Genomic DNA, 14,305 nt, shown 5'->3' with positions numbered 1-14,305 from the left:
TCCAAGCTACCACGTGGTTAGGGCACAGCTGGGTATGTGGGAACAGGAGAAGCACGTGGTGGTTAAGAGCCGGTCCCCAAACTGGAAGAGGCATGCAGAGGAGCTTTTCAAACATACATTTCTCATTCAGAGGGCCCTGGCACTTGGGCCTTTCTGGTGCAGACCACAGGCTGGGGGAATTGACATACATCCGGGTTTAGAGTCCAGCTCAGCCCTTTATAAGAAAGCTGTTTAATGTCTCTAGAATCCTTTTTTAAAGTTTCCTCATCTATAAAAACTGGATAAAAATAGTTGCGACCTCCACAGGAGGTTGAAGCTTAAATGGAACATTGTTTGTAAAGTGCTTAAGGACAGTGTCTGGCACTCTATAAATGGCAGCCTTTGTTATTTTTCTTCATGTCTCTAGGGAGTGTAGAGTCTGACAGAGAAGAAATGACAACAGACTGGAAACACTATATAGGAAAACACTACAGAACAACAGGTAAGAAAGTGCTCCGTGATGGGGCCCAGAGCAAGCAAGAGCTCTGAGCTGGGGCCCTCAACCAGGCGAGCGCTACAATCAGGCATGGGAGGCTTCCTAGAGCTGGTGGGCATCAAGCTGAGGTTTGAGGTTGGATGGGAGTTCAACAGAGCATGGAGGTTGGCTGCAGGATGCTGGGAAACCTGAATGGAAAGTGTGAGGATCCCCTAACATGGAGGACCTTGAAGGCAGTTTGGATCTCATCTGGAAATAAAATGTGGCCCCATGGAAGGTTTCTGGGCAAAGGAGTGGCAGATGGAAGTGGGTTTACCATAACTCCAGCTACAGGGAAAGGTGGGGTGGCATCAGGAAGCATCAGAAAAGGGGCTTCCAGGGAGCCCCGGTGGCCCAGTGGTTTAGCGCCGCCTTCGGCCCGGGGTGTGATCCTAGAAACCCGGAATCAAGTCCCACGTCAGGCTCCCTGCATGGAGCCTGCTTCTCTCTCTGCCTGTGTCTCTGCTTCTCTCTCTCTCTCTCTCTCTCTCTCTCTCTCTCTGCTGTCATGAATAAATAAATAAAAGCTTTAAAAAAATAAAAAAGTAAAAAAAAAAAAGAAAAAGAAAAGGGGCTTCCAGGTGCTCAGCCATCTGCTGCAAGGGCCCTGGCTGTGGTGGCAGTGATCAGCCAGGACAGGGTTCCCAGGCCAGAAACGGCATTCAGACATCAAATTTGTGTCCCATCCTTCCTTTCCAGGGAGGAGACAGAATCAGCTCCTGCTTTTGGCCTCTAAAGTTTCTACAACCAAAGATGGCACACAATGCGCATTGACATCTAGGTAGGCACCATCCAGGCCCAAAAGGGGAACATTTAGTCAGGAGCTGCCATGGGGTCTGCAAATGTTTGCCCACCTAAATCAAGGGGAAATGGTGGTTCCACATGGCTGAGCGGCACACCAGCTGGTCCCTCAATAACCCTCTCAATCATGCACTAGAAAATGAACAACAAAGGCATTTTGCTCCATTAACACTGGCGTTTGCCCTGCAGGGGAAAGGAGGTAGGGAGGATACCAGTGTTGTCTAGACAGAGGCACTCAAAAAGGCAGATGCCTGAATTTCTGCCACTCAGGGAAGGGGTGAACACAGAGGTCTGGTGTGCCTGCCATGCCAGAAATCCCCAGCAGAGGCCAACCACAATGGCCATTCTCTCTTCTCATCCTTAGCATGGGGGTAACAACCTTTCACAGGTTTACTGTTTAATGAGATCATGAATGTGAGAATACTAGCCCACGTCTGGTACCCACTAGATATCCAATCAACCGCTTTGTTCTTTTTGCTTTTGTTGAAAAGTGAGCTCAAAAGAGGTATGTGTCATGGGTGGCTCTTCACCTGTCTAGAATCCAGTTACAGTCTGACTTGGTTCATGGTCTGTAGTCATCTTCCTAGGGATGGGAATAAAGGACCCTGGAGTTATGCTACTCAAACTGTGATCCCCAGACTGTTCAGTAGCACTGGCATTACCTGGGAGCTTGCTAGAATGCAGAACCTTGGGCCTCAGATCTGTTAAGATGCAGATGAGAATCTGCATCTTAACAAGATCCCCAGGCGATTCAAATACACAGCAGAGTTTGAGACTCTGCTCTAGTATATTTGTCCCTAGGAGAAAACCATCTTCTCTCCTCTCCTCTCCCACCACAGGAAATAGGGGTCCTGGGTAGACAGAAGTAGAGAATGTCAACATAGAAGGGCCCTTTGATTAGCACCTACTTGCTAGCCACACTGCAGTAAAGCACACTCAGGCACATGTTGAGAAAATTATTCCCATCTTGATTCCTTTCAATCTCCCTGTTAGTGAAGAAGAAAGACTCTGTTTGATGACAGTATGTCTTTAACATCCCTGTATCTTCTATTCCTTTTTCTTTAAACAAGGACACAGGAGGTTCAGATCTAGATCCTTCCAAGGGCAACAGTGCATAATTAGAATTAATAACACTGTTTAATTTTTAGTGCATTTATTTGTAAGGTAACTTTTGGTTTATTCCAAGTGGTACAGATTTTCCACTAGTTCCCTTTCTAAGTAAGTTATATTTTAAACTGAATCAAATAGAAGAAAAACATTAAGTCCACAGGAATAAAACTGTGTGAATCTGGCAAAAACCACAACACAGGTATATAAATGACCATAGTTCAGTAAATTATTATTCCTTACAGTTTATAAAAGCCCTTTTGAGATCATCTTGTCTGCTGTTTTCATACTGTAGGTCATGAAATCAATGTAGCGGGTCATGACCAGCACTTTCTGGGTTTGCTTTGAATGCAATGAAATGGCATGGAATAGAAGAGTATAAAAATATAAGTGCATTGCAAATATTATAGAAAAGTTAAGTACAGTCCAATGAAACTTTTGTTTTACTTTGTGTATCTACTGGTTTATAACATAAAATATATGTATTATGTTTAGGTGGTAAGAGTTAGCAAGTCATTCATCTAGCTTAATCTCCCAGCCACTGCTAAGTTAATTTCAATGGTGAGGAGCTAACTCCTTTGACCAGGCTACCTGTGAGCAGGCCCTTAATGCTATACACTGGAGGTCCCCACCTTAGCTCTCTGGCTCCTGTCTCATGACACAGAGCTGACAGTAGTAGTAGCTACTGCAGCAGGTCATGAAACGGGCACTCCCCAGCCCTGCTCAGGTGAAGGAGGATTTGGGCACTTTGCAATAAGGCATCATTTCAACCTGCACAAAAGGAATTGTGGAGAAGCACTAGAGTGGAGCCATGTCCTTTTTGGAGGGACAGGATCCCCATCACCAGGACATGTTCTCCCAGCCCTCTCAATTCTTTGGCTTGGGCAGCCCCATTTCAGCAGTCTTCCCTTAGTGGTGTCTCTTCCCTTGAAAGGCTGGGGGGGAAGGGCAAGAAAAACAGGAGACGGCTGGGGGTGAGGATGAGGGGTGCAGGGAGGGGGGTGGGATAGAGAGCACCACAGGGTGGCACCTAGAGGCTAGACCCGGTCAAGGCCGAACCCCTGGTCTGACTGCATCCTGGAACCACAGGGAGGGCAGTAGCATGGGAGGGGAGGGTCATGGGTCCCACACCCAACTCAACAGGAATTCCTAAAAATGCCTGCAGACTCAGTGAGGGAAGTACGCTGCCAGTGAATTTTCAGGCAGGGAAGGGAAAGGAAGAGAATGGAGTTGTGGAATGCCCCTCTCTCCTCCCCACTTACACCTTCAGGCTTTGGTTCTCAGCTCAGGGAAGGCAATCCTCTGTTTTATCACATCCAGAACACTTAGCACACACAAACCCTTTCTGCAACGATCTTGAAAGAGGGGTCTGCTAAGGTGAACAATGCAGGGTACAGGCCATACCCAGCCCTAGCAGACTGACCCCTTGGCAGGGGGCTCTGGGCTCTGGGGCCCTTGGGGGGATGGGGAGAGGGGCTGGAGGGGCTGTATGGAACCACCCCATCATTAGCATGCTGTGCCTGCGCAGAGTTCAAAAGCAGAACCTGGAACTGCAGCACAACTGGCCCTGGGCAAAGGACCTTGGTGTGCAGTGGCCTGATTTAGGGCTGAGGGCCCTTTATTCTCCTCTGGAAACTGTGGAGGTGAATTTTAAAAGGCCGAAGAGTGAGACCAGCACGCCTTGGCTGTGCCAAGTCCCCTCCTCCAGTCCCCATCTCCTTGCCTCTCGCCTTCCTCTGCTCTAGAAACTGGGCACTAGCTGTACCTCATTTCTACCCCCCAAAGCCTATTTTCTCTCTTTCCCTTAAAACTTGTTTTGTTGTTGTTAACCATCAGTGTTTCTGGCCAATAATCCCAGGGAGAAGGTAATCTCACTCTCCAAGTGCCTATGGGGAGATCTCCTTGGGATCACTCCTTAGAAAGAGGTAGTCCAGTTAGTAGGTACCTACAGGCCACCTGTAGGCCAAGAGCTCCTTGAACACCATGGGGGAGCCAAGACAGTTTTTACAGTTGTCATTTTAGCTAGAGAGGTGAACAGATCAATCAACTTCCATGAACCCCCAGCTGCCAAGGGATCTTCACTGACCCGGCTATGAGAGGCAAAGCGTGTGGGAGAAAGCAAGTTTCGAATCCAGCCAACCTCATGTTCAAAGCCTGGCTTGTGCTCTAGCTCTAGAACCTTGAATTAATTACTTAACTTCCCTGGGCTTGTTTTTTTCCTTTCTATAAAGTAGAGATAATAACTCCTGCCTCACAAAGTAGGGCCTAATGAGGATTGGTGATAAAACAGGGTAGGTGCCCAGGACAGTGTTGACACGTTGTAGGTACTCAACAGGATTGGCTATAAACCATTATTGCTGTTGGAAGCTACACAGAGAGTCCGAGCAATCTGAAATCTGATCCAGTTCAAACTGGAGACCTTTGCCAATAACCTAACTTCCCTGTTCTCTCATCTCTATAAAACAGGGGGATAGTAACAGGTACTTTGTTGGGGTGTTAGGATAACATAAGGAAAGTGTATAGCACAGCACAGCATCTGGCACATAGTAGGGCTGGTTATAGGTCATGTCCATTCTTCCCAAACCAAATGGAAAAACTAATTTCTACACACCCAGCAGGACTGACAAGCTTTCTTTTTACTGGGCCCAGTGAGAGACCCAAGGGTGAGGTTTCTATGTACCTTTGAGGCACCCAGACACATTTCCCAAAGAGGTTCCCATCGTGCAACTCCAAGGTGTGCCATCATATGGAACGCACTGCCACTCTGACTCCAGAATTCCCAGAAAAGGGTTTTTCACCTAAAATTTCACCTTCAAAGGAGAAACTCATTCACAAAGACAGCCCCTAGGCTCTTTAGGCCCAGGGTAATTTGCAGCTGAACAAGGCAACCACAAATGAGGAAATAAATTGTTGCTGTGGAGAAAAGATAAAGAACTGGGCTTAATTACACAAAATCTGGGCAGCCTGGGTGGCTCAGTGGTTTAGCGCCGGCTTCAGCCCAGGGTGTGATTCTGGAGACCTGGGATCGAGTCCCACGTCCGGCTCCCTGCATGGAGCCTGCTTCTCCCTCTGCCTGTCTCTCTCTCTCTCTCTCTCATGAATAAATAAATAAAATCTTAAAAAAAAAATTACACAAAAATCTTTGGTCTCCATAATCTTGGTTCATTAAACCCTTGCTGCTGGCCAGGAGGCAATGCCCAGGAGGAAGGGGTTAGCCCGAGTATTAATAGGATCAGCCCTTCAATCCCATGAAGGCAATTATGGACACATCCTTTCCCAACAGCCCTGAGTAAACCCACAGATCCCCAGCCAATATGGGGCTTTTCTAGGCAGCACTGGCTCTGCCGACACATCAGTGAGGCAAAAGGCCATGTTGCCCAGAGTGACAAGGACTCTGAGCTCCAGCACCACTGGCCCACTCAAGGCCTTCTAGGCACTCATCCCTTTCTGGAGACCCTGCTCACCTTATGCAAAATGCCTGACCACATCCTCATGTCTGCCTACGGTCTAGAGGGAGGGACATGCAGGCTTCAGAAGTAAGGGTGGAGAAAAGAGAAAAATGGCACTTGACAAATTAGGCCATCACAGAGCCCACCCCACCTGCCCCATCTCCTGAAGACCACACTGACCCTGGTAGTTTCTACATGGCTACTAAACCCACATTCATTTTTCATTCTGGTGTGTGCCAGGGAAGAAAGGGCAGAAGAGAAGATAGAAAACATCTATTCGTCATCCATTCAGTCATGGTTCCAGTTGGCTCCACCTTGAAAAGCTCTTTGCCAAATGCCTTGGGCAGGGGTTTGGACTGGGCATCTAGTCCCAATCCCCATATGGGGACATTTCTATAGTCTGCCTATTGCCCTGATTTCTTCCTTCCCATTTACAGGGTCTGGACAGGTTCCCTTCAAGCTGCAGGAACAAGTGGGACACTCCTACTGCCAGTCAGGAGTATCCATGGCTCCAACTGAGCCTTTCTGCCCAAAGAAATGCAAACTAAGGCAGACTCAGGCCACAAATCAAAATCCACCTCTCCTATCCTACTCTGGAGACAGGTGAGCTCCAGGCCTCTTCCTACTGGTGCTCAGTGGAAAGTGCTAAAAGCCTGTAGGTAGAATGTGATGGGTACTGGAGCTCCATGGATTGCCTCCACCTATCACAGCCAGGGGCCTGGCAGAAGCAAAGAAGGAAGGACGTGGAGTTGACTGTGAGGCCAATTGTGAAGCTGCCTAGTTCCTGGTTTGCCCCTACCGGGCTCAAGCTGAGCCAAACAGCTGCAGCACCAACCCTGGCAGTAAAGTCTTCCAGTTGCACAATCACAAGCCCTAGCAGCGCATGGGACTCCCTTGGGGGGTCTCTGACTCCACTACAAATGCTACAATTACCAAATCCACACAGCTGGAAACTTGTGAATGGGCCAATGAATGGGTTTCTGGGATTTCTGGTGGAGTAAGGAGTTAAAGGAGCCAAGAACCCAGTTTTCTTTTCCCTCTTATGCTACCAAAAATTACTGAAGGCTTATTAGGAATGAGGAGCTGGCCAAGGCACCACCTAAGGACCACGTCCAGCACTCTGCACCAGCCAACACCCTCACCGCCTTTATGGCCCTTTCTATGCATCAGCAAACCTTTCACGGACCCCTGTTTGTGATGAGGACCATGATGAGCTGGACAGCTGAGCAGCAGTCCCGTAGCGCTCCTCACCTTCAAAACACCTTATAAACATTAATTAATCCATATGGGATCTACAAGAGACGTCATGGCCTGGCATTACAGAGGGGTATGCACAGGGTACCCAGAAATCAGACCACACCTCAGGGAACAGCCCAAGTCTTCCATCCCACCTGCAAGAGTGAGGCAGGATGGGTTTTCTCACTATTCCTCTATCTTCTACCCACTTAGCTAATTCTTCACAAATGTTCCTGTCATTTCTTCTGTTTCCTAAAGAACAACAGCAACAATCACAATAACAAAAATTTTCTCTGAGTAGATGACTTCTTCTCCCATCAGCCCCACCTCTGAGACTCCAGCAGCCATGACAATAATCGGCTGGTGTTAAAAAAAAGGAATGAATGCTGGGGCTTTTCAGAGGATAAGAAAGCATCCATCTGCAGGTGCAGGTGTCTACCAGCACATCTGGGGTGGTCTGATGCGGCCTGGGTGAGACAGCTGCTCTCATCAGACCCACAGTCTGCCTGGCCCTTGGTGTGGCCAATATAGGAATAAGATGGGAAACTGAGGCTGGTTCATGATGATCTGGAGATGGATTTGTATCCCTACAGCCCCAAATGCTTTCCTGGCTCTTGGAGAGGGTACTGAGTCTATAAGGGACATGTAAATATCACGAGCAACTGAAATATCCCTTGGAAATGTTTCCTGGCATAAAAGAAGAAAGACTTTACATTTGAAGAAGTACCAAATTATTGCCTGCCTGGGGTATATACATTTCTCAGTTCAGATATGTGTGGAGGGTGGTATCCACTCAGAGGGACAGGCTCAGAGCACCTCCCATTTTGCTATTCCACAGAGCTTAATATAATCTAACCTAACCCCATGGTATAGAAGAGAACCAAGAGAAAGTGGTGTTTAGTGGAGAAGGTGATGAGACAAAGACACGGGGAAGATAAAATGAAGAACATAGCCCTTTCTGGAAAGAATCACACCAGCTCTGAGGAGAGGGTCAAGGCAAGGCACTGAAGGGCAAAGCTGATTTATTACATGAACGTAGGAAAATAAGTGGTAGAGAGACAAGAAGTAGGATGGCTGGAAACCTCATCTGCCACTCCAGCTTATCAGAAGCAAAGACCCTGCTCCAATCAGTCCTATATTAACTGGTAGCTGGGAGTCAACCCATCTCCTTGGGTCAGACAAATCGCCATCCCAGTAGCCCTTCAGGACTTCTACCACAGGAGGAAAAGGGGGGTCTGCTGCCTACTCATTATCAAATGACCATCAGCTTGCAATGAAAATACACACACTCCTCCTGGCATAGATGCTGAAGCCAGAAGGAATGAGCTGACAACTCCAAAGGCAAGAAGTCAGTCAGAGGAGGGGCTGGCTGGCAGTCTGGCACCTTAAGAGTAGAAAATCACCAACCTCAGTGAGTTCAGAGCCTCAAACACCCCTGCCTTGGCTCCAGGACCAGCCCCAAGTTCCTACAAGAGACCCATGGACAGGATGGGCTCAGAATCATTGAGGCCACTTATCCTGCTGGACCATTTCAAGAACATAGAGGACCAAAGAGACAGATGCTCCCCATTCCATGACATTCCAAGGCCTTGAAGAAGCTCAGACATATCTAGGTGACACTCAGAGTCTTCCTTACCAACCTAGGGTATGAACTGAATTCTAGCTTTGTCACTTATCAGTTACTTTGGATAAGGATTTGAGCTTACCACATCACATCTCTCTTCCTGCTAAATGGAGATAAGACTACATATCTTGCATAGTCGTGTGGTCTGGAGAGGATGGATGGAGACAGCCCAGCATCATGCCTGGCATATACTGGATCCTTAGGATATACTATTATCACTGCTACCAGAAGCAGCACTTAGGAAGGGCCTCTATCACTGGGTCATTCCCATATCTAAGACATATGCAGGCCACCCTGTGCCCTGGAGGCATCCACTTTACTACTCCTGCTGGACTTAGCTTTTGTGGGGACTTGCCACCCCAGTAAGCCTTGTAAGCAAACAGCTGAGAGCCAGAAGAACTTCCTCTGGGAGCCACGAAACCAGGCTGCCAGGCAAATGACAGCCCGGGTATTTGTTTTAATTTAGTCTCTTGTCAAGAGGAAACTTCATGGCTAACAGCCCAAACATGACTGCACAGCACCTCCCCGGGAAGCCTCATTCTATGGCTCTCAAATAAGCCATTCTGAGGAAGGAGGGAGGCAAGGACTCCTCACATTGCTGCCAAGTCAGCGCCTCTCCCACCCCCCCCATCCAGGCTCCTAGAAGCCCAGGGGCCAGGGCAGCAGCAGCAGCAGCAGCAGCAGACAAGACAGCTCAGATGCTAGCTTGCTTCACTCAGGGTTGGTTAACAGGTACTCCCAAAGAAGGTCTCAGTCTAATTCTTTTTTCAGGTCCCATCTTCCTCTGGGCAGAAATTTTCAAGGAGACCTCAGACAATTTTACTTCCCTACTCCAAGAGGTGGGGGGGAGGGAGCGATAGGAAAACTTAGAAAGAATTACGTTGGGGAGTCTTCGTCAGGGCAACAGAGAGAAAACTAGACAGAGATTTCCATGGGATTCTATGTTTTGAGAAATACGGAAACCACTACTGGGTTTCCCAAAGAGCCAGAAAATATTCAGGAACATAAGTAGCATGTGAATATGAGGCATTGTTATTACTGTTATTTGCAAGAGCGCAGCTAAGAGGTCACTAATCCTTCCTTCAGGTCAGGGGCTGATCTGCAGCAGGGCTCTGAACAGATGTATGCCTCTATTCACGCAGACACATGTGTGCACACACACGCCATACAGCCATGGGCCCTGACCTTCACCCAACGTTGCTGGCCTCTGTGGGAGAAGGAGCAGATGGAGTGGCTGGGCTTGGTGCAAGACTGATACCCAGGGGATCCGGCTTTGCCCCTTTGATGTTGAAAAACCAAAGCGGAATGAACCATCACAAGGGGAGCTGGGAGTGGGGGGGCGGGGGGGGGGGGGAGGAATAGAAGTGGAGGAGGAGGGAGAAGAGGGAAGAGAAGCAGGTATGGGGAATGAGAGGCACCCAAGGGGATATAGAGGTCAGAGGCTGGATGCTGAGCACTGAGGAGCCTCCAGGGCAAGACCTTGGGGTTCAAAGCACCATCCTTGTTCATTCCTGTTCTCCCCCATATAACTGTCACCAACGAATCTGAGCCAGCTTAACCCTTAAAAATGTCCTTGTCCCATGGCATCCAGTGTCCAGAAACTGAACTTGGCACCACCTGCCTCCCCAACCCCTACCCCCTGCCCCAGGACTCTGGGCTAGGAGACATAGCAAGAGAGTGGGAGGGTCCCACCAAAGTGCTCAGAGGGCAAAATCCACTTACTAGCTCCTTCAGGGGCCAGGACCCTCTTCCTACTCCCCTGAAAGCTTTGGGGAAGGTGTTTCAAGGGAGAGGTAGAGAGAAGTGCAGGGCTAGAGTCACCTAAGAGAGGAAGGGTGTATGGTGGGGGTGCTTGCCGCCTGGAAGGAGCCCCTGGAATGTACGAGTGAGTGATCAGTTACACATCCCCAGCGGCAGTGCAAGAGCAATCACATGATTGAGGCAGATTTGGGAGCGAGGGGGTGGAGAAGCCGAGGGTTTTTTTTGTTGTTGTTGTTGTTTTCTTTTTTCTTTTTTGGGGGGTGGTGAGGGTGGGGGTGGTGATGAGGCTGGCAGGAAAGGCTGCTGAGCCGGAGGTTTCCAGCTCCTTCAATCCAAACGGCCCCCGCGGAGATCTGCGCCTACGGTCCCTCCCACCCGACCCCACCTCCACCCTAAAACACACAATGGCCCCAGGATGTCCCTGAGGCGACAAACTCGGGGGCCAAGGACTTGGCCAAAACGGCCTTTCAGCTCCAGCGTGGACAGAAAGCGGTCAGTCGGGAAGCGCAGGGAGCACCCTACAAGGGCTCTCCTTCCTGAGGGCTGGGGAGTGCTCGGTTACACAACAGGTGGGAACGGGGTGACACGGCTCTCCGGGCCCCCCGCCCGCTGGAAGTCCTCCGGGGGCCCCGTCTGCGGCAGAGCGGGGGGACCCCGTGTGCCCTGCACCTCCCGCGCCCTCCGCCCGCAGCCCCGCGCCGGGCTCCCAGGCCAGCCCCGCAGGTCGCGCCCCGGGGCCGTCGGGGCGCCGCGGCCCCTCCCCGCCCGGCCTCCCCGGCCCGAGCGCGCACGTACTGCTGTAGAGGGTGTCGATCCAGGAGAGGCGCGGCAGGCCCCGGTGGCTGAGCGGCTCCATGCCCGCGGCTCCGCGCGGCGGCGGCGGCGGCGGCGGCGGCGGCGGCGGCGGCGGCTCCGTCAGATCGGAAACCCGACCCTCATCGCACAACAAAGGAGGGAGGGCTCGGGCCGCGGGCGGGCCGGCGGGGCGCCAGGAGGGGCGGTCGGCCCGGGAGGCCGAAGTTGCCGGGCGCGGGCTGGAGGCGAGGGGAGGCAGGCAGACAGGTAGCTGGGAGGAGCGAGCCGGGGCTGCGGCGCGGGCGCGGGCGCGGGAGCGGGAGCGGGAGCGAGGGCGGGCGAGGGCGGGCGGGCGCCCCTGGGAGCCCTTCCGGATGCTGCGGCCCCGGCCGGCCCCGCTGCGGATCCCGGAGCCGCGGCCCCGCAGCCCGCCCGCAGACTAGCAACTTCCCGGGGCTGCGCGGCGGCCGGGGGCGGGGGCGGGGGCCGCCACCAATCCGCGCGAGCCTCCGCGCCCCCTCCCCCGCCGCGCGCCGCCAGACCCTCGCGGGGGTGGGGGGCAGCCCCGGTCCCTGCGGACGCCCGCCGGGGCGAGACGGGCTCTAGCCGCTGGCGGAGTGGTGGTCCCGCGGGGGGCTCCCGGCGCGGCGCAGGCGCAGGCGCAGGCTCCTCTTCCTCCCCTCGCTGGGCTCAGCCGAATTCTGGCAACCCGCAGACTAAGTGCCGCGGGGAGACCTACGGGCCCCGCAGGGGTGACATCACCTGCCGCCCCAGGATCTCTAAGCGCAGTTTCTGGGGCCGGTGCAGCCGTCAGGCCCCTCCCCTAGGCAAGCCTGGGGGGCGGCGCTGACGGGGTTAAGGTCCTGCCCGCCCGAGGAAAGCCTTGGCCGCTGGGCCACTCTTTCCTTCCAAACCTTAACAACCTCATCTCTTTAAACACCCTTGACCTAAAAGCCGGGCGGTTCTGCCCTACACACCCGAAGGCGGAGGCTGGAGAGAGGCAGGGCTGGGGGGTCCAGGAGGGGCAGTGAAGGAAAAACGGGAGACAGGAGACACTCCGGGGTCTCCACTGGGTTCCCCAAGAGACTTGTCTGGGGATCTACAGTCGCAGCCCAGGAGGCATACCTTGTAGGCATGATCACATACAAGTTCAGGGAAGTCTGGAGTCAAGACGCCTCTGAAAACAAAACCTTTAGAAATAAAATTGCTGGGACGCCTGGGTGGTTCAGTGGTTGAGCATCTACCTTCTGCTCAGGGCGTGATGTCAGGGTGCCAGGATCGAGTCCCACATCCAGCTCCCTGGAGGGAGCCTGCTTCTCCCTCTACCTATGATCTCAGCCTCTCTGTGTCTCCTGAATAAATAAATAAAATCTTAAAAAGAAAGAAAGTTTCTGGTAAGACCTCCCAAGAACGGTGAAGGGGGGGGCTTTATGCCCATCTCCTGGGTGCTGGTTCTAGGGAAGCCAAGGCAACTTTGCTGCAGATTCGGTCCTGTAGGCCTCCTATGGCCAAGGACTCTGAAGGACCTGAGAGGGAGGGGAGTCAGGCTACAGGCTGTGGGGGAGGGAGGAAGAGGGCAAGGGGCACTGAAGCTCCTCTCCTGAACCCAAGAGAAGGGAAGCAGAAGACTTCAAGGGACTCAGCTCCACTGGGACCCACCCACATGGGGGCTAGGCTCCTCATCCTTCCAAATAACTGCAAATTTAGTTCTTCTTGCAGACCCTCCTCACCCACAATGCTGAAAGGAAGCCTGCACCCAACCCCTTGCAGCTGCTTGGGTGGAGGCCTCCAACCCACACCAGGTCAGGCAAGCCCTTGGGAGGTGCAAGGTAAATGAGCAGAAAGCCCCTACAGGTGGCTATGGTGGGTGTTTTTTAACTGCAGGTAACACTGGGCCCTCCTCAAATCCACTCAGCTCTCCCCCACCCCAACTCTCCTGGCTCAGACTCTGGCTCTGGCTCTTGTGGCCCCTCCCTGCTCAGCTGTCACCCTCCCACCAGCCCTGACTTGCACACAAGACTGGGAGGACCAAGCAGGCACCTGGAGCTTGGCAGAGAGGGGGGTGTGCATCTCCAATGAGATGCTCCAGAAATAGAGCCAGGATGGGAGAGGAAGCAAATGGGCTCTCAGAGGAACCAGAGGGAGGATGGTGAGAGTGGAGGAGTGGAGATGGGCCCAAGAGCCTCTCTTCTTCCCACATGGAACTCTCAGAAGGCACGGAACCCAGAAGAAAGGTAAAGGGGAATGTGGACCAGGGAGGCAGCAGAACTGCCCCCTACCCAATGTCTACCTCCACCACCAAGGCAGCCTGGGCCCCCTCTGTATGCTGCAGGGATTTTTCTGATGGCCACATCCGGGTGCTGTCAGGAGGCCACAGATGTATGTTTCTCTGCGTGAGACACATACATTTGCATACATTTTACATTTTTATCTACAAAGGCTTGAACATGCTATTTTCAGCATTTCCAAGCTAAAACGTTACAGTTGCTCTCCTTAACATTGCCACAGTTTGCTTTTTTTCCTACATTCTGTCCAATCCTGTCCTGGATCTCCCACTCCAGAACACAATACAGGGTACAGGGAGAGAGAGGAGTCTTGGAGGCAGTAAGGAGGAACACTTGTAATTAATGGAGAATGTGGTGCACCTGCCTAGGACCCCAGTGCTTTGCTTATAAGATCATCTCCCTGCGAACCTCATTGCCATCTCAGCTCCCTGTGTTTTCTAGATGAGAAAACGGAGGCACTGAGTTAACCCTCCCAGCCCTCCTCCATCTCCACACACCCATCTCCCGTGCACACGTCCCAGGAAAGGGCAGTTACTTCAAGATGCCCTTGATGCCATTTCTAGTAGCATCCAGTAGGTGGTAACGCCACACAGCCTGATTCTAGTCTTGGCTTAGAGACAAGTGTGTGGGCCTTTGAACACCAGAGCGATTTGAGACTGGAACAGAAGCCTCCAGATTCCTGGCACTGAGCATAGGGAGGAGTTTGGGGGGGACCCAATACATTCTAGGAAGG

The 14,305-nt window shown here is 52.0% G+C and overlaps 1 protein-coding gene across 4 annotated transcripts in view; it reads right to left on the bottom strand.

The window, feature by feature from the left end:
• ABR (ABR activator of RhoGEF and GTPase) overlaps positions 1-14,305 on the bottom strand; it is a 186,820-nt gene that overhangs the window by 127,208 nt on the left and 45,307 nt on the right. The window contains exon 1 of one of the 4 annotated variants that reach the window (XM_072740997.1): positions 11,288-11,892. The exons of the other annotated variants lie outside the window; for them this stretch is intronic. Coding sequence (XP_072597098.1) covers positions 11,288-11,348 — 61 coding nt within the window. The 5' untranslated portion in view covers positions 11,349-11,892. Of the gene's footprint in view, positions 1-11,287; positions 11,893-14,305 lie in introns of those variants that run through there. 4 annotated transcript variants of the gene reach the window in all.

This window comes from Vulpes vulpes, chromosome 2, assembly GCF_048418805.1.
Source record: "Vulpes vulpes isolate BD-2025 chromosome 2, VulVul3, whole genome shotgun sequence".
Taxonomy (NCBI): domain Eukaryota; kingdom Metazoa; phylum Chordata; class Mammalia; order Carnivora; family Canidae; genus Vulpes; species Vulpes vulpes.
This window is presented reverse-complemented; position numbering and strand designations above follow the sequence as displayed.